At 39.0% G+C, this 19,742-nt stretch overlaps 1 protein-coding gene and 1 long non-coding RNA gene across 2 annotated transcripts in view; one reads left to right on the forward strand and one right to left on the reverse strand.

Moving 5' to 3' along the window:
• USP32 (ubiquitin specific peptidase 32) overlaps positions 1-19,742 on the forward strand; it is a 248,995-nt gene that overhangs the window by 131,728 nt on the left and 97,525 nt on the right. The window contains exon 5 of the mRNA XM_049637818.1: positions 1-7. This exon is cut by the window's left edge and continues 159 nt beyond it. Within this exon, the coding sequence (XP_049493775.1) occupies positions 1-7 (7 nt within the window). The remainder of the gene's footprint in view (positions 8-19,742) is intronic.
• The window catches only part of LOC125927467 (uncharacterized), a 129,801-nt gene that overhangs the window by 79,188 nt on the left and 30,871 nt on the right, over positions 1-19,742 (reverse strand). The window lies entirely within an intron of this gene.

Below are 19,742 nucleotides of genomic sequence, written 5' to 3' on the forward strand. Positions count from 1 at the left end.
GGATTGAGCCCCATATCAGGCTCTGCGCTGACAGTGCAGAGCCTGCTTGGGATTCTCTCTCTCTCTCTCTCTCTCTCTCTCTCTCTCTCTCTCTTGCACGCGCGCATAAAATAAACATTTTTAAAAAATGCTGGAGCATTGAGTACATAGCTGAAAAAGAAAACTTTTTTTTTCTGTACTCACTGAATGCTTTTATACTTCAAATACGTAGGTTTTTTCCCCACACAAAGTTATTCCTCAATGCTCTGTAGATACCAATTGCGTGTTCTGCAATTTGGTTCACTTCTGACACGCTATCTCCCCCGGGGGGGTTAGCACAGACCCCACAGGTTTAGGACTCAGTCTCACAAGACCATTTTTTTGCTACCCACAGAAGAGGCCAATCATAAATCCTGGTTGTTGCCAGTGCTTCTGATCAAACAGCTCTAAATTAGATGTTACCTATGCTTCGGGTTTGATAATTTGGTAAAAGAGCTTATAAAAACTCAGGGAAACATTAAAAAAAAATTTTTTTTAACACTTATTTATTTTCAAGAGACAGAGACAGAGTGAGAGTGGGGGAGGGACAGAGACAGAAGGAGACAGAATCAGAAGCAGGCTCCAGGCTCTGAGCTATCAGCACAAAGTCTGAAGAAGGGCTCAAACCCACCAACTGTGAGATCATGACCTGAACTAAAGTCGGACACTTAACTGACTGAGCCACCCAGGCGCCCCTCAGGGAAACATTTTATATTTATTGACTTAATATATAATAAAGGTTGTGTAAAAAAGAAAAAAAACAACATACAGATGAGCAACCAGAGGCAAGGTCTGGAAGGGTCCCAAGCCCAGGAACTGGGATGTGTCAGTCCTTCTGGCACATGGATATGTTCATCAATCCAGAAGCTCGCTAAAGCCCATACTTTGGGATTTTTATAGAGGCCTCGTCATGTAGGCATAATCAGTTACTCAGTTTCTAGCTCCTTTCCTGTCTCCAGCAAATGGGGAGTAGGGCTGAAAGTTCCAAGTTTCTGATTATGGCTTGGTCTTCCTGGTGACCAGCCTCTATCCAGAAGCCCACTAAGAGTCACCTCAGGCATTAGAACAAAGTACTGGAGTATCACCCAGGAAATTACAAGGGATTTAGGGCCACTGTGTCAGAAACCCTTATCACTCGGGAAGTTAACAAGAGTTTGGTCACAACTAAATATTAGGAGGAACCAGGGGCAGAGACCAATTACATACTATTTCACAATAGCCCTCTACTAATTGCCCTTAACCTAGTGGTATTAGTTTCCTAAAGTTCCTGTAACGAATTAGCACAATTTGTAAACTGAAATGACAGAAATTTATTTTCTCACAGTTCTGGAAGCTGAAATCAAGGTGTTAACATATTCCTTCTGAAGGCCCTGGGGAAAAATTCTCCCTTGCCTCACCCAGCTTCTGGTGACCCCAGGATTTGCTTATGGCAGCATAACTCTGGTGTCTGCCTCCATCTTCCTGTGGCCTTCTCTGTATCTCTCTGTGTCCTTTCCTTTTCTTATGAGGACACCAGTTATTGGACTTATGGCCCAGACTAAATTCAGGATGCTGAATTCATTATATCTACAGAGACACTATTTCTAAATAAGGTCACATCCTGAGGTTCCAGGTGACCATGGATTTTTGAGGGACATCATTGAAGTTACCACTGCATAGACCTTAAATGTTAACCTTTATTCTTTTCTGTGGGTACAGAAAAGTACCTACACTGGGCTTTTGCTTATGCTGCTTCTTAACACTGGAGTGCCTTTCCCTTTACTTCTCCCTATAAATCCTAGTCATCTTTGAAGACTTAAATCACATGCCCCTTTGTTTCCAGGAAACTTTTTCTTGCCTTTCTGTGAGAAATCATCTCTCATTCCTCTGAACTTTCGTAACACCTTTTTTGTACCCTTCTTGGATGAACTTATCACTTCCACCTCTTACTGAAATTATTTATAGCATTCCATTTATTTGTACATGTCATCTCTCTTAAATCATAGAATCTATATTATTCTTTGCTTTTTCTCCCTCTGTGCCAAGCCCTTAAAAAATAAGTATTTATTAACTGAATAGAGGGCCTGGATGTTAAGTGCTACTTGTATCTGTTGCTTTGTATAACTTATGACTGGCTACTAATTACACAGCAGCTATTTTTCTGCCCATTTTCATTCCATTATTACCAGAAGTTCTGATAAATTCTGGCATGAATAGGCAATGGACTTGATTCTACTACTTTTCAGTGCTCTTGTTTTTATTTTTGATAGGAAAGCCTTTAAAAAAAATTGTTTTGCATAAAAAATTAGGGAATCTTTTTATACTCATTGTAAATTTTAACTTAGATTTATATTTAAATTGTCAGTCTTATGGATATTTTGCTGAACTCGTGCTTTCATTTGTGATTATGTGGTGAATTATTTTTCTGCTAATATATGCTAAGAGTGTGACTGCTTTCTTTTAATGACTCATGGTTTTGTTTTTGTTTTTTTTTTAATTTTTTTTCAATGTTTATATTTGAGAGACCGAGGGAGACAGAGCATGAGCAGGGGAAGGCAGAGAGAGAGGGAGACACAGAATCTGAAGAAGGCTACAGGCTCTGAGCTGTCAGCACAGAGCCCGATGCAGGGCTTGAACCCACAAACCATGAGATCATGGCCTGGGCTGAAGTCAGACATTTAACTGACTGAGCCACCCCGGCGCCCCTAATGACTCATGTTATAGAAAAAATTACTCTGACGCTTGTTAAAATGGAAGAAAGACAACCCAAGACTTCTGTAGTGGTGTATTGCAGTAGGAGACAAAGATTGGTCTTGATTCTAAATATAACAAGGACAAGTAGGGAGTTCTGGCCAAGGAGCAGGATGAGGTGGTCACTGGAGGGAAAGTTACTAAGAGGAGGCATCAAAGGTAGGGGGATAAGGCCAAGGACTTATTCATCAGAGATGGGGTATGAGGAACTTGATCAGATATCAAGGGTAGGGGGACGACTTAGCAGCATTCTTAGCTAAGACTGGATTTGAGCAAGCCAGAGACTGGATGGGGGCTTAGTTGGAGGCCTAGTCAGAAAGAGGGCTCAAAGAGACTTAAGTATGGTCAAGGAGAAAGTCTTTGTCAGTTGCCTAAAGTGAAATTAGGTCTGACATACTTTGCAAATGCAAATACTGCTTATGGCTTATTTTGGAAAGCACTGTATTATTTTTTAAAATTATTATTATTTTTTAAATTTACACCCAAATTAGTTAGCATATAGTGCAACAATGATTTCAGGAGTAGATTCCTTAGCACCCCTTACTAACCATTTAGCCCATCCCCCCTCCCACAATCCCTCTAGTAACGCTCAGTTTATTCTCCATATTTATGAATCTCTTATGATTTGTCCCCCTCCCTGTTTTTACATTATTTTTGTTTCCCTTCCCTGTGTTCATCTGTTTTGTCTCTTAAAGTCCTCATATGAGTGAAGTCATATATTTGTCTTTCTCTGGCTGACTAATTTCACTTAGCATAATACCCTCCAGTTCCATCCACGTAGTTGCAAATGGCAAGATTTCATTCTTTTTGATTGCCGAGTAATACTCCATTGTATATATATACCACATCTTCTTTATCCATTCATCCATCGATGGACATTTGGGCTCTTTCCATACTTTGGCTATTGTTGATAGTGCTGCTATAAACATGGGGGTGCATGTGTCCCTTTGAAACAGCACACCTGTATCCCGTGGATAAATGCCTAGTAGTGCAATTGTTGGATCATAGGGTAGTTCTATTTTTAGTTTCTTGAGGAACCTCCATACTGTTTTCCAGAGTGGCTATACCAGCTTGCACTCCCAGAAAGCACTGTATTATTAAAGATTACAGACTGACTTACTTAAATTCAATCAGTAAAAATAATTATCAAAATGTTAAAAATGTTATCCCATTATATGGTTCCATTTTTATTTAAAGATGATCTTCTCTATTTTTAGCTTTTTATCACTTGGGAAGATTTTTGAAGTTTTAATAGTATTTGAAAGTTACAGTGCCTTTGCCTTATTAAAAAAATTTTACCTTGAATTTACAGCAAATATTAATGTAGATGTGTTGTTTCACCTGTAATAATGACCTTCTAATTTCTAAACCAAATGGTTTCTTCTTAAGGTCATTCTATCTACCCCTGTCTCTCTGCAGCATTGTTAGCACTATTGACCATTCGGTTTTCATGAAATTCCGTTCTTTGGCTTTGGAACCATTGTAGTTTCCTAGTTTTTAATTATTTGAGTTTTCTTTACTGTTCTCCTTTTTTTTCTCTATCTTTTAAATGTAGAAAGGGTTTCTCATGGGTTGGACTTTAGCTCTGTTTTATTCTTAAATGATGTGTGTGCTTTGTTTCATTACAGCCATTTCCATTGCTTCATCTATACTTCATATCTTTGTGGGTGATACCTTGATGGAGTTTTCTGGTCTTGAGGTATCTCAAACTGTATAGTCATTTTTTTTTAAGTTTATTTATTTATATTGAGAGAGAGAGCATGTGCACCTGTATGAACATGGCTGTGCATACAATTGGGGAAGAGGTAGAGAGGAGAGAGAGAAAGAATCCCAGGCAGGCTTCGCACTGTCACTGTGGAGCCTGATGCAGTGCTCGAACCAGTGAACTGTGAGATCATGACCTGAGCTGAAGCCAAGAGCCAGCCATTTAAACCTACTGAGCCACCTAGGCACCCCAAACTGTATATTCATTTTAATAAATACCTCCTGAGTATTACTGAAAAACAAAATTCCACTGAATAAATTTCAAGATCAAATTGGCTTTATTCAAATCATGAACTGAGCAGTATCCCATCTAGTAAATAGAAAGGAGGTCTGAGGAGCTCCACAAAATGGAAGAGTTATAGATAGGAGGGAGCAGGAGTGAGAGTGAAGTGGGGGGTGGGGAGGAGTTTCTAACAAACAGTAGATTGTTTTCAGGCAAGGTCATCTTCCTTTGGGGGAATGCCTGAGGTCTTTCAGGCAGATTACCTTATTCTAGTGCTTATCAGGAATTCCAGATTGAGAGGTTAAAGGTCACATTTCTGGGAAAGGCTGAAACTACAGTTAGATGAGATATTAAGTCTTGGTATGTTGACTTGGGGCTCCACACAAGTGACTCCATTTGGGGCCTATTGTTCCTTTTTTCCACTATATACCTATATCATCTATATCTATATCTATATCTATATCTATATATATATTCTTTTTTTCTTTTTTCTGTATTTTATTTATTATTTTTTTTAATTTAAATTTTTTAAAAAATTTACATCCAAGTTAGCATCTATGCAACAATGATTTCAGGAGTAGATTCCTTAATGCCCCTTACACATTTAGCCCATCCTCCCTCCCACAAACCCTCCAGTTAACCCTCTGTTCTCCATATTTGTCTCTAATGTTTTTGTCCCCCTCCTGTTTTTATATTATTTTTGCTTCCCTTCCATTATGTTCATCTGTTTTGTATCTTAAAGTCCTCATATGAATGAAGTCATATGATATTTGCCTTTCTCTGACTAATTTTGCTTAGTGTAATACCCTCTAGTTCTATCCACGTAGTTGCAAATGGCAAGATTTCATTCTTTTTGACTGTCGAGTATTCACTCTATATATTCTAACATCTTAATCTCATATGTAAAATCAAATGCATGTTTCCTTGTTTTCAACCCATCTTAAAGGTTCAAAAAGCAAACATGTTCTTCCTCCTGTCTTTTCTATCATGGTTAATAGTATTTGTAATTCCAGTCATCCAGTTTGAGATTAACTTTGACTTTTCCTTGTCAAACTTCACATTAGACCCCATCAATCTTAATTCAGCCTTATTTCTTAAGAGTTTCTTTTTTGCTGCCATCATTGCAATGTTTGTCCTTATTTATCTGAGTATATGTTAATGATAGGAGAGAATGAAGGGCAAATTTGTTGTTGTTGTTGTTGCTTAGTTTACATTAAAAAAATACTTTTTCTTTTCAGAAGCCTTTAAGGAATCTTCATTTTCTATAGAACAAAGTTTAAACTCCTTAGCATGGCTCTAAGGTCGCATAGTTTCCTGTTCTTAATTTTCCATATTCATTTCTCTTTATATGTGTTCTCTGCTTCAACTACAGAGCACTGGTCAATATTCCATGACTATACCCCATGGGCTTTTATAGTTACTCTGTATATCACTTCTTTTTTTTTTTTAATTTTTTTTTTTTTTTTTAAGTTTATTTATTTTTGAGACAGAGAGAGACAGAGCATGAACGGGGGAGGGTCAGAGAGAGAGGGAGACACAGAATCTGAAACAGGCTCCAGGCTCTGAGCATTCAGCACAGAGCCCGACGCGGGGCTTGAACTCACGGACCGCGAGATCGTGACCTGAGCCGAAGTCGGACGCTTAACTGACTGAGCCACCCAGGCGCCCCCGTATATCACTTCTAATATTCCTTTATTTAGATTGCATTTCATCTTTCAGCTCTTAAGAATTGAAATACTTCTTCATCCTCAAAGCCAAATCCATATGCTCTTTTGTCATGCCTTCTCCATTTTTCTTCAGTTTGAATTAAGTTTACTGTTTGCATTCCTGCACATCTTACATTTCTATTAAAGCAATTAAGATGCTTTTTACCTTCTCTTAGGGTCATTTGGAAGTGGCTTTGATTCCCCTCAGAAGTTACAAGTCCCATAGGGACAAGGCTCTTATCCAGTTCATATTTGAGTTCTTCTTAGTACAGTGGTCTAAATGCAAGTTTTTGGACTGTAAAGTATTGAAAAATTTTTAGCTACTAAAAGTCTACATTCTAAGTACTCATTTAAACGTTTGATTTCCCCAGGAGTAAGCAGGAGTTATATGTTGTTTTAGGAGTATAGAGCACTAAACTAATTATTTTATCTACTCCTATAGTACACCCATGGATTTCCCTGGTGGCCATGGAAATAAGTCAGTAGTGTATGGTAAAAGTCTGAAGAAATGCTATGCTTTAAATTTTCTCAGTTATTTATAACATTTTAAATTGCTAGCACCTTAGTTGAATTTTGTTGTATCCTTGTTTCTTGTAAGAGTGATATCCCAAAATAAAAAATTAATAAAATATAAGCCTACTATGGGGGCGCCTGGGTGGCTCAGTCAGTTGGGTGTCCAACTCTTGATTTTGGCTCAGGTCATGATCTTGAGGTTCATGGGAATAAACTCCACATTGGGCTCTGTGCTCACAGCGTAGAAACCGCTTTAGATTCTCTCTCCCCGCCTCTCTGCTGCTCCCCTGCTTGTGCTCTCTCTTTCTCTCTCTTTCTTTCAAAATAAATAAATATTAATAAAAACATATAAAGCTACCATGGTATATTGGTAGTTACCAGCCTTCATTGAGCATTAGAATTATTTGGAGAGGGTGTTAAACATGTTGGTTATTGGTTCTATAATCATGATTTTATTCAGTGGGCAATAGACATCTAAGGTAATTCTGAACTATATTTTGAGGAATACAGATAGGATGTTTCGGAGTTCTTCAGACTTTGAGTCAGACACTGGGCCTGCTGCTTATTACTCATGTAACAGTGGGAAATTTGTTTAATCTCTCAACTTCTTTTTCCTCCTCTGGAAAACAGAGGTAATGATACAGTTTACCTCACAGGAGTGTTGTAAGGCATGTAGGGAGGAAGTCTTTCTTCCTCTACCCATCTTGAGTTCATTGATAGAGCTGTTTGTTTGTTTGTTTGTTTGTTTGTTTTAATGTTTATTTATTCCTGAGACAGAGAGAGACCGAGCATGAGTGGGGGAGGGGCAGAGAGAGAGGGAGACAGAATCCGAAGCAGACTCCAGGCTCTGAGCTGTCAGCACAGACCCCAACGCGGGGCTTGAACTACAAACCGTGAGAGCATGACCTGAGCCCAAGTCGGTCGCTCAGGTGCCCCGATAGAGCCCTTTAAATTAGACTCACAGGAGGCAGATACCAAGTGAGAAACAAGTTTATTAACATTGCTTATGCATGGTGGTTAGACTTGGAGTTTATATAGCATCTTAGCAAAGAACAATAGTTTTGTAGAGAGGGGACAAGACAAAAGGACTGAGTTTCTAGAGGTGGCAAATTATGGGAAGGCAAATGTGTGGAGAAACTAATGGTAGGGCTGGCTAGTAAGGTTTGTTATATAGATTCATTTATCAGGTACAATCTCCAGGTTGATAAGGGTCTAGAGTAGTCTCTGGTGATTACTTCTGTCTTTCTGGTAGAGGAGCGGGAAGACACCTTTACAAATTAGGCAAAAGGTAGGGAGAGTTTGCAGAGAGCTTTTCTTTTATCTGCTTCTTCTCAATTGCCTTCAACTCAATATAATTTTTATGCCAAGTAGGATATTTGGGGTGGCATATTGGTCTACCCTTTAGGATTACATGAGATAATACCGTTTTTAAAGGACTCAGCTTGGTGCCTGTTGTGGAATGGGTGCTTTACAATGAATATGTAACCTCTTTTATCATTGGACACTTGGCTTGCAAATATCAGTGAGCTTTACCCATTATCTCTAGAGAGTTATTGTTTTGGAAGCAAGCAGTTTCATAACAGAGGGTTGTAGATCTGTACACAAATCAACTTGTCCACGTCTCAGTTGCAATGGGCTTCAGCAAATAGCTACTTTCTTCATGGGGCTTATATGAAAGCATTATCATAAAGTCAGAATTACTGCTAAATTTCATTTAGAAATTCTGACATGGTAGGTTTGCATTCTGATGGCTATGATTTATCATATTACCTATACATTCTCAGTTTCTGGCTAAGCAATTCACCACTAAATTCTTTGCAGGCTCTTCCATTCAAAGGATATTTGGTACATTAAACTTTTCAAATAATGTGTCCTGAATGTGGAAACTTAGGATAAAAAAATAATGTTATTAACTGATTTATAAGTAGACAGAAAATATTTATTTTAAAGCATCAGTGACTACATTTAAATTTGTGTAATGAGCCAAGATATCTAGGAAACAAAAAGGAATTACAATTTTTCACTTGTAAGTAACATTTATATTAGAATGCAGATGCCTTTTATTTTTCACATACAATTATAAAGTAAAATTTAAAGTCATAGTAAGTTGAACACACTGCCATATTTAATCAGATGTTCTCTTTTATTTAAATCACAAGTGAAACTGGGGAATCTATTTGTATTCAATACAGAGTTAGAGTAAGATTTTAGATTTTGTCATGGCAGGTACATTTTTCAGAACTGCAAATTCCAGATTATTGTTACCTTATTATTATTTTTTTTAAATTTTATTTATTTGAGAGTGAGTGTGTGTGCATGTGTGAGTAGGGAGGGGCAGAGAGAGATGGAGAGAGAGAATCCCAAGCTGGAGATTAACTCCAGGAAAGCTGCTCACGGCACAGAGCCTAACACAGGGTTCATCCCAGGAACCAAGAGATCCATGACCTGAGTTGAAATTAAGAGTTGGACACTTAACCCACTGAGACACCCAGGTGCCTCCGTATCTTTTTTAAGCTTAAGAAATTGAATTATGGGGCACCTGGTTGGCTCAGTGGGTTAAGTGGCTGACTAGCTCAGGTCATGATCTCGCATTTTGTGGGTTCAAGCTCTGCATCGGTTTCTGGGCTGACAGCTCAGAGCCTGGAGCCTGCTTCGGATTCTGTGTCTCCCTCTTTCTCTCTGCCCCTCCCCTGCTTATGCTCTGTGTCTCTCTCTCTCTCTCTCTCTCTCTCTCTCTCTCAAAAATAAATAAACATTAAAAAATTTTTTTTAAAGAAAAAAAGAAATTGAATTAGAACATTAGCCCAGAGTTCAAGTTTTTAATATTTGAGTAGATCTTAATCAAATTTTTATCAGAGCTGTTGTGTTTTTCTCTCATAATTTGCTATTTACATACCTAAGATTAGACCTGAAGAGGATCAAGAGAGTGGAGTGGAAAGATTCTGAGCTTACCTCCTCTCATAGATACACTAAAACTACAACTACATATAGAACTACTCTTTCTCAGAACAACCTGAAGACTAGCAGAACAGCTATTCCACAACTAAAGGTATAAAGAAAAAGCCACATGGAGATAGGTAGGAGGGGAGCAGAGATGTGTAGTTAGGACTAATACCCCCAGTGTGGTGACCCTTAAACAGAAGGGATGTCACAAACACAGAAGTCCTCCCTGAAGAGCAAGGGGTTTCAAGCATAACATTGGACATTCCCAGCCTGGGGACCTGCACTGGGAAGATGAGCTCCCACAAAGCCTGGATTTGAAACAGCAGAGCCTAACTCCAGGAAAGCTGTTGAGCTATAGGAAACCCATTGAGCTCTAGGAAACCTGAGACTCTGCTCTTAAAAGTAGACTGTGCACAAATCCATCCACTCCAAGAGCACAGAGGCAGGGGTTTGAAGTCCCCAGGGTCATATGTAAAAGAGATTTATTCGTTAGTTTTAGTGCATGTGCTGAAGGGGCAGGGATTTGAAGGAACTTTCTCCTGGAACAGAAACACAGGCGGTTGCCATTTTTCTTACTCTTACTTAGTTGGCCTAGTGCTGGTAGGTGCCATTTCTGATACTTTACATCTGCCTTGCTAGCACCACTCACCCTGCCTCAATATCCTTCCATCCCTAACTCTCTCTCCCAAACAGGTGACTCTTCAAAGCGGCTTCTGCTCCACCGTATCTGTCTGGTAGGTGACCTCAGCTGGGTCTAGTACTCCTCCAAATGGCTTCCACTCCACAGCACCCATTGGGTGGCCTCCACCAGAACCAGGGACCCCAAAGCAGCTCCCACCATGCTGCATCCAGTGGGTGGCTTTGGCCTGGACCAGCAGCCTCCCAAACTGGCTCCAGCCTCAGCAGGGCAGCCAAACCTTACCAATGTGCCTGTAGTAACTGCATCGGGGCATCTAAGCCGGTCATGCTAGGGACAGCTCCACTTATCAATGCACTTCCAGCAGTCACAGCCCCGCGTAATAGAAATGCACACACAGCCCACCCAGGGGATACCCTTGGAGCTCCTGGTTTTGGTGGCTAGGGGGACTGTGCTTCTGGGCCCCACAGGACATGTTCTACATAAAGCCACTCTTTCAAGACTGGGAGATGTGTGGGGCACCTGGGTGGTGCAGTCGGTTAAGCATCTGACTCAATTTCGGCTCAGGTCCTGATCTCACAGTTTATGAGTTTGAGCCCCGCGTTGGGCTTCTCGTTGACAGTGTGGAGCCTGCTTGGGATTCTCTCTCTGCCCCTCCCCCACTCGCATTCTTTCTCTCTCTTTCTCAAAATAAATAAACTTAAAAAAAAAAAAAAAAGACTGGGAGATGTGGTTGATCTACCTAATACATGGAAACAAACAGGCAGGATGAGGAGACACAGGAATATGTTCCAAATGAAAAAAACAAGATAAAACCTCAGAAAAAGAACTAAATGAAACAGAGATAAGCTGGCAATCTACCTGATAAAAAACTTGAAGGTTATGGTCCTCAAGATGCTCACCTAGGGGCATCTGGGTGGCTCAGTTGTCTGACTTTGGCTCAGGTCATGATCTCAAGGATCGTGAGTTGAAGCCCTGCGTCGGGCTCTGTGTTGACAACTCAGAGCCTGGACCCTGCTTCAGATTCTGTGTTTTCCTCTCTCTCTGCCCCTTCCTTTCTCTCTCTCTCTCAAAAATAAATAAACACACAAAAAAAACTAAAGATGCTCATCGAAAGATGCTCAGGAGAAGAATGAATAAACAGTGAAAACATCAACAGAGATAGAAAATATTTTAAAAAAGAACCAATCAGAAGTAAAGAATACAGTAACTGAAATGAAAAATAGACTAGAGGGAATCAACAGATTAATGATGCAGAAGAATGGATCAGCAGTCTAGAAGACAGAGTGGTAGAAAGCACTCAAGCTGAACAGCAAAAAGAAAAAAGAATTATTAAAAATGAGGATAGTTTAAGGGACCTCTGGGATGTCAGGCATATTAACATGTGCATTATGGGGGTCTCTAAAGAAGAATACGGAGAAAGTGGGGTAGATAACATATGTGAAGAAATAATAGCTGAAAATTTCCCTAATCTGGGGAAGGAAACAGACACCAGGTTCAGGGATCACAGAGTTTTCCAAACAAGGTGAACCCAAAGAGATCCACATGAAGAAACATAGTAATTAAAATGTTAGAAATTAAAGATAAAAGAGAAACTTCAAAGGGGTAAGAGCAAATACAAGAGAACCCCCATCAGACCATGAGCTGATCTTTCAGCAGAAACTTTGCAGGCCAAGAGGGAGTGGCATGTTATATTCAAAGTGCTCTAAGGAAAAAACCCTACAACTAAGAATACTCTATCTGCAAGGTTATCGCTCAGAATTGAAGGAGAGATAGTTTCCCAGACAAACAAAAGTTAAAGGAGTTTAGCACCATTAAACTGGCCTTGTAAGAAATAGTAAAGGGACTTCTCTCAGTGAAAAAGAAAAGGCCATGGCTAGAAGTAAGAAAATTATGAAACAGAAAAATCTGTTTGTAAAAGCAAACATACAGTAAAGGTAGGGGATCAACCACTTGTAATGCTAGTATGAAGGTTAAAAGACAAAGTAGTAAAGTCTACTATTTCTGTAATAATTAAGGGATACACAGAATAAAAAGTAAAATATAATGTTAAAAACATATGAAGTAGATGGTAAAAATGTAGTGTTTTTAGAATGTGTTTGAGCTTAAGTGACCACAGACTTAAAATAGACTGCTGTAGGGGTGCCTGGGTGGCGCAGTCGGTTAAGCGTCCGACTTCAGCCAGGTCACAATCTCGCGGTCCGTGAGTTCGAGCCCCGTGTCAGGCTCTGGGCTGATGGCTCGGAGCCTGGAGCCTGTTTCCGATTCTGTGTCTCCCTCTCTCTCTGCCCCTCCCCCGTTCAAGCTCTGTCTCTCTCTGTCCCAAAAATAAATTAAAAGAAAACGTTGAAAAAAAAAAAAAGAAAAAAAAATAGACTGCTGTATATATAGGGTATTATATATGAACCTCACGTTGACCACAAACCAAAAACTAATAGATACCCACAAAAAATAAAGAGAAAGGAATCTAAACATAATACTAAAGAAGGTCTTAACAGTTTTTAGAGTACGGATCTTCTATCTACTTGACTAAATTTATTCCTAGGTATTTCATTCTCTTTGATGCAATTGTAAACAGGACTGTTTTCTTAATTTCTCTTTATGAGAGTTCTAATTAGTGTAGATTGAGCACTTACTAAAGAAGGCACTATGTGCACTCTGTATATCCTCTCATTTAATCCTTGTGCCCTCTCTGAGGTTCATTTTATTCATATTCTAAAACTAAGGAAACTAAGACTATGAGAAGTTAAAGAAACTTTCTCAAGATCAGATGGCTACTAGGTGCCAAAATTGAGATGAAGGCAGTTTATGGACACACAGTCATTTTATTCTTCAATCTTTTATGAGTAACTTGTTAATTGAGATAGAAGGAGTTGTGGTTGTGGTGCACCATTTTCTTCAGACTCACTTCAGACAATCTTGCAGATTCACTTTTCCAATTTCCTTTTTTTCCCCCCTTGGGATACTTAGAAATGAATTGGGCAGTAGAAGAACTATGATTTAAGAACTATGTTTTAAAAAATGAATTGAGGGGTGCCTGGGTGTCTCAGTCGGTTGAGCATCTGACTCAATGATTTCAGCGCAGGTCATGATCTCATAGCTGGTGGTAGGATTGAGCTCCAAGCTGGATGTGAAGACTTCTTGGGATTCTCTCTCTATCTCTATCCTTCTGCCCCTCCCCTGCTTGTGTGTGCACACACTCTCTCTCTCTCAAAAACTAACAAATAAGATAAAAATGAATTGAGAGTTATTTTCTTTAATATTGATATTTTCATATAATTTAGCCATATTTTTGGAAGAAAATATTTGTGCCTATTCTTTCGTGTAAATGTGTCTCTAAATAAACTAAGAAAGAACTTTTGGAATTTCCTTAAAATGTATCATAAGAATGAATAAGCCTGATGAATAACTCAGATTTTTTAGTAGTGGATTTGAGGTAATTAATGTAGTATTTTGGGCTAATTTTGAATGCATTTTGATTATTCTTTTGATGTCTAATTTAAATTTATATTGTTTCTATTTTAGCATTTATTATCTCAATTAAAAATATGTGTGTTATTATATTCCCTTGCAACATTTTAGCTGGCATTGCTGGCACCTTCTTTCAATAAGAGAAAAAGTATGTCAATGATTCTTTGACCATAAACCCCTAGTAAATCTCCATGTCCCTTTTTCATTATCCTCTTATCGGTTGTACAAGATGTAAGGATTACAGCCATTTTAAGTAGATCTCAGAAGGTCGTTGCATTTGTGAACAGGTTGCTTCCTCAACAGTGTCAAGAAATGTGTTACTGTTTGAAAACGCTTGGATGTTTTGCCAGTTTTTTGTTTGTTTGTTTTTAATGAGAACCCATTTCTGGCGTTAAAGAGCTATTTCTGCAGCTGGAACCTCTGGTAAGATGGGACTTGATTAGGATGGCCCAAGTGTAGGCCAGGAATTATTTAGAATGTTGGGAGTATGGTGTGCTGCTGTTGTGAACCAGAAAAAAATTATACTTTTAGATGGGTGATAGATTCATTCGTATTTAGCTAGTAAAATAGAAGTTCTGATATTGATCTATGAGTTGCAAGTAGAGTAATTATTATTGCAGTCATTACCTCTAACTTCTTTAAGTGAAAATAAAGTTAGTTCCCTTCCCTCTTCCCAGCACTTCAGTTGCCAGTTCATGTAATAATATATATAATTTATTTTAGCCTGCTTTTGGCAAATATTTGATGATGAATTGCATGCAGTCTATAACCAAAATATGAACAGATCACATAAGCGTAAGAGGGAACTGTAAAGCATGGTTTTAATTGGTGACCATGACGATCTGATCTTTTTTTTTCTTTTAAATATATTCAACACATCTTTCCACATTTTTTTTTCTAAGTTTTTTTTTTTTTTTTTTTTTTAGCCTTTATTCATTTTTGAGAGACATAGAGTGAGCAGGGGTGGGGCAGACACAGAGGGAGACACAGGATCCAACGTAGGCTCCAGGCTCTGAGCTGTCAGCACAGAGCCTGATGCGGGGCTCCAACCCATGAACCATGAGATCATAACCTGAGCTGAAGTCTGATGCTTAACTGAGCCACCCAGGCGCCCCTCCGCATTTCTCCTTTAGCAAAGAAATTGTGCTTTTTAAGGAGATTTATAAACAGTTATCAAAGGTAAAAAATTTTGAGAGTCAAGTCAGTGTGATTTGTGTGTGTTTCTAATTTAGTGTATTGTATAAACACTAATTAATCAGAAGTACTTGTTGAGCATATGGTCAGTACCTAGAAGTATTCAAATGAGAACATAGTTTCTGTCAAGGCTACTGTCTTCCTTGTTTTGTTTCAGGGTCAGATTTTTTATATGTAGATCTACTACTTAGAAGAAAGTTTAGAATTTGAGAAAGCAGTTTCTCTGCAGGAACAAAAAGGTTTCTTTTTCTTTCATACATTGTAAATGAAGTGACCAGGTATCTTATTTTGGAAAAGGAAACAGTAGTGCTATCTCAGTTTATATATCAGACTCCTGTGATTACTCTCCTTACTAACTTTTTTTTTTTTTTAATTTTTTTTTCAACGTTTTTTATTTATTGTTGGGACAGAGAGAGACAGAGCATGAACGGGGGAGGGGCAGAGAGAGAGGGAGACACAGAATCGGAAACAGGCTCCAGGCTCCGAGCCATCAGCCCAGAGCCTGACGCGGGGCTCGAACTCACGGACCGAGAGATCGTGACCTGGCTGAAGTCGGACGCTTAACCGACTGCGCCACCCAGGCGCCCCCTTACTAACTTTTTTTAATGTTTATTTATTTTTGAGAGAGAGAGTACAAGCGGGGGTGGGGGTGGACAGAGAGAGAGGGAGACACAGAATCTGAAGCAGGCTTCAGGCCCTGAGCTGTCAGCACAGAGCCCGACTCTGGACTCGAAACTATGAACCATGAGATCATGACCTGAGCCAAAGTCGAACGCTCAACTGACTGAGCCACTTGGGAACCCCTAAATATTCCTTTTTAGGATAGATAGATAGATAGATAGATAGATAAAACAGATAGATAGCTCTGTTTTAAAAAAAATGAAAACTATGTACTTATGTAGAAGTTTTGCATATTTTTAAAATTTAGTTTTAGTTTCAAAATTATTGGACCTTTGCAAAGGTGGATTCATCAGGAGGTTACAGTGTCAATGAATGTAGTATATTTGATATTTAGTTACAAAAGAGAATCTATGACAGTGTGTACTCTTGTATGAAAATTTTATCTTTTTTGTATCATAATCTTCCTTGATGATTTTTCTGTAAAATTTTAAAAATGAACTTAGCCCATTATTTAAAACTATGAACAATGATTTTGTGTAATTTGACAAAAACAAGTAATCTTGTTCCTCAGTGTATAGTTACTTTTAATAATTAATAAGTAATTAGTTCTTTTTAAATGCCAAAGTGTAGGGTAACTTCATTGTCACTCTTAGAATTCCTGTTCATAGATTTTATGGATCATTAAGAGGACTATTCTGGAGATAGCAAAGTTAAGAACTTCCCAAGAGAGCATTCTTCTTTGTAAAATGGGGACAAGTTAGAACCAGTGTACTTGACCCCAGGTACATATTGTCAAGGCCTTTTTTGTTTTTGCCTATGGCAGGTGTGGTCATTTCCATGAGTTTTCTTCTGCTTCAGAGTAAATTACAATACTGGCTTTCTGAATATTTCATTTCTTCCATCTGTTGATGTATAATTACACAAAATTCTATGTTCCTAGTGCAGTGTTAATTTTATATTTTACTTTCAAAAGAATTTTACTCTTAGATCTTTTAAGTAACAACCTCTTTTTTTTTTTAGGTTTTAGGCATAGCATCAGGGCAGTATAATGAGTAGGGGGGGCTCCTGGTTCACTCAGTCATTTATGTGTTCACCTTTGGCTCAGGCCATGATCTCAAGGTTCGTGAGTTTGAGCCCCACATTGGGCTCCACATTTTCAGTGTGGATTCTACTTGGGATTCCCTCTCTCCCTCTTTCTTCCCCTTCCCCACTTGGCTTTGCTCCCTCTCTCTGTATCAAAATGGATAAATAAACTTAAAAAAAAAAAAAGAATGGAGGTAGGAAAGGAAAATAGATATTAGCTTTAAGTCCAGGGAGCCCCTTGGAAGTCAAGCAAAAGGAATATAATTTCTTTTAGGGGTGCCTGGGTGGCTCAGTCGGCTGAGCGTCCGACTTTGGCTCAGGTCATGATCTCACGGTTTGTGAGTTAGAGCCCCGCGTCGGGCTCTGTGCTGACAGCTCAGAGCCTGGAGCCTGCTTCGGATTCTGTGTCTCCCTCTGGCTCTGCCCCTCCCCTACTCACACTCTGTCACTCCCTCTCTCTCAAAATAAACAAACAAACAAACATTAAAAAATAAGTAAAATAAAATTTCGTGAAGTGGGGCGCCTGGGTGGCTCAGTTGGTTAAGCGTCCGACTTCAGCTCAGGTCAAAATCTTGCAGTTGGTAGGTTTGAGCCCCGCATCTAGCTCTGTGCTGAAGCTCAGGGCCTGGAGCCTCCTTTGGATTCTGTGTCTCCCTCTCTCTCTTTCTCCCCCTTCCCCACTCATGCTCTGTGTCTCTCTCCCTCTCTCTAAAAATAAATAAACATTAAAAAAAAAGTTTTATAGGGGGACACCTGGGTGGCTCAGTAGGTTGAGTATCCGACTTCGGCTCAGGTCATAAACTAATGACTCATGAATTCAAGCCCCACTTTCAGGCTCGGTGCTGACAGCTCAGAGCCTGGAGCCTGCTTTGGATTCTGTGTCTTCCTTTTCTCTCTTCCCTTTCTCTCTGCCCCTCCCCTGCTTGTACTTGCTCTCTCTTGCTCTCTCTCTCTCTCTCTCTCTCTTAAAATTAAATAAACATTAAAAAAAAAACCCCATAGTTCTCACAATGACATAATCTGACCATTTTTTCTTTGATTTTATCTCCTACTACTCTCTTATTATTCTCCCCTTCATTAACTCCATTTCAGCCACTCTGATCTTCTTTGTTTTCCTTGAGCTTGCTAAGCAAGCTTTCATCTTGAGGCCTTCCTTGTTCTCTAGAAAGTTTTTTCTCTGTGATTTGTCCCCTTGCCTCCTTCAGATCTCTACTCTTATACCACCCTCACAGTGTGATCTTACACCCTGTTTAACTCCATGGTATGCCTCTATCAAGGCCCTGTTGGGCCATGGTATGCTTCTTCATTTATTCAGATCTGTAATATTAGTTACAAAGTGTTCTTCATAAAAGTTTCATTTATATCTTAAAGTTTACTTTTAGATATTTGTTTCTTGTGGGGAATTGCTATTTTTGTGTTTTTTGTCTTTTATATTTTCTTACATGCTATTGTTATATAAGAAAAGCATGGATATTTGTATATGTTTTTGTATCCTTATAGATTTTTAAACCCAATTATAATTTGTAAAAAACTGAATTTTTTGATATGCATTCTGCTTTACACAAAGAATAACCTTGCTTCTTCTTTTCTAATATTGTACTTTCATATTTATATCTTATTGCACTGGTGAGAATTTTCAGATTCATGTTAAATGCTAATTGAAGGGTTCTTTCTGCTTTAGGTTGGGAAGTAGAAGGGTATAAAAGACTTTCACTTACACTGTAATAACATGAAATCACTACATAGACGAAACAATCATACTCTTCTTTAAAGCCATTTGCATGCAGGGGCACCTGAGTGGTTCAGTCAGTTAAATGTCCAACTTTGACTCAGGTTACCATTCATGGGTTGGGGCCCTGCATCAGGCTCTTTGCTGACAGCTTGGAGCCTGGAGCCTGCTTCTGTGTCTCCCTCTCAGGCCCTCCCCTGCTGTGTGCATACTTGTCTCTCTCTCTCTCTCTCTCAAAAATAAACTAAAAAAAAAAAAAAAATAAAGCCATTGCATACAAAGAAATCTTAGAAAAAAAAAAAAAAGAGGGTGCCCAGTTGGCTCAGTCGATTAAACATCTGACCTTGATTTTACCTCAGGTCACAATCTCAAGGTATGTGAGTTTGAGCCCCACATCGGGCTCTGTACTGGTGGCACAGAGCCTGCTTAGGATTCTGTCCCCTCTCTGCCCCTCACCTGCTTGCTCTCTATAAGTAAATAAAATAAATATTAATAAATAAATGAAAATAAACTTTAAAAAAAAAAAAAGAAAAGAAAGTGAAACTCCAGAGAGACAAAGCCCTTCCTGGGTGATCAAGGGTATATAGGGTGTTTTCAAATCTCAGGCCAGATGCTGAGGTTGGAAGTAAGGCTGGCAGGGGAGTGAGCCTGCCTGAGGACAAGTTGTGCTGGAATGAAGAAAAAGTAGCCAAACTTTTGAGAAACCTGTTTCAGATTTGAATCTGAAGGAACCCTACATACAAAGATAATTTTTGCCACCCAGTTCTCTCAGGTGGAAATCTTGCTGATTGGGGGCAGGCTGAGAAGTGAAAAGAGATCTCTTGATTTTACAGTTTTATGGCCTAACAATTTTAAAATCTCAGACTCTTGAAGGGTCACAGTCTCAAGGCCCTTTGGTCCCTAGGTGCTGTCATTTTGTATAGTCTCAGTTTTGAAGTCTTGCAGTCATGCACTTTCAAGGTCTAACACAGAGATTGGCAAAACCTTTTCTTAAAAAAGGCAGATAGTAAATATTTCAGACTTGTGGGCCATATATCTGTTTATCACAATTACTCAACTTTGCCATTGTAATACGTTAGCAGCCATAAATTATATATGTTAGTAAATGGT

This window comes from Panthera uncia, chromosome E1 (assembly GCF_023721935.1).
Source record: "Panthera uncia isolate 11264 chromosome E1, Puncia_PCG_1.0, whole genome shotgun sequence".
Taxonomy (NCBI): Eukaryota; Metazoa; Chordata; class Mammalia; order Carnivora; family Felidae; genus Panthera; species Panthera uncia.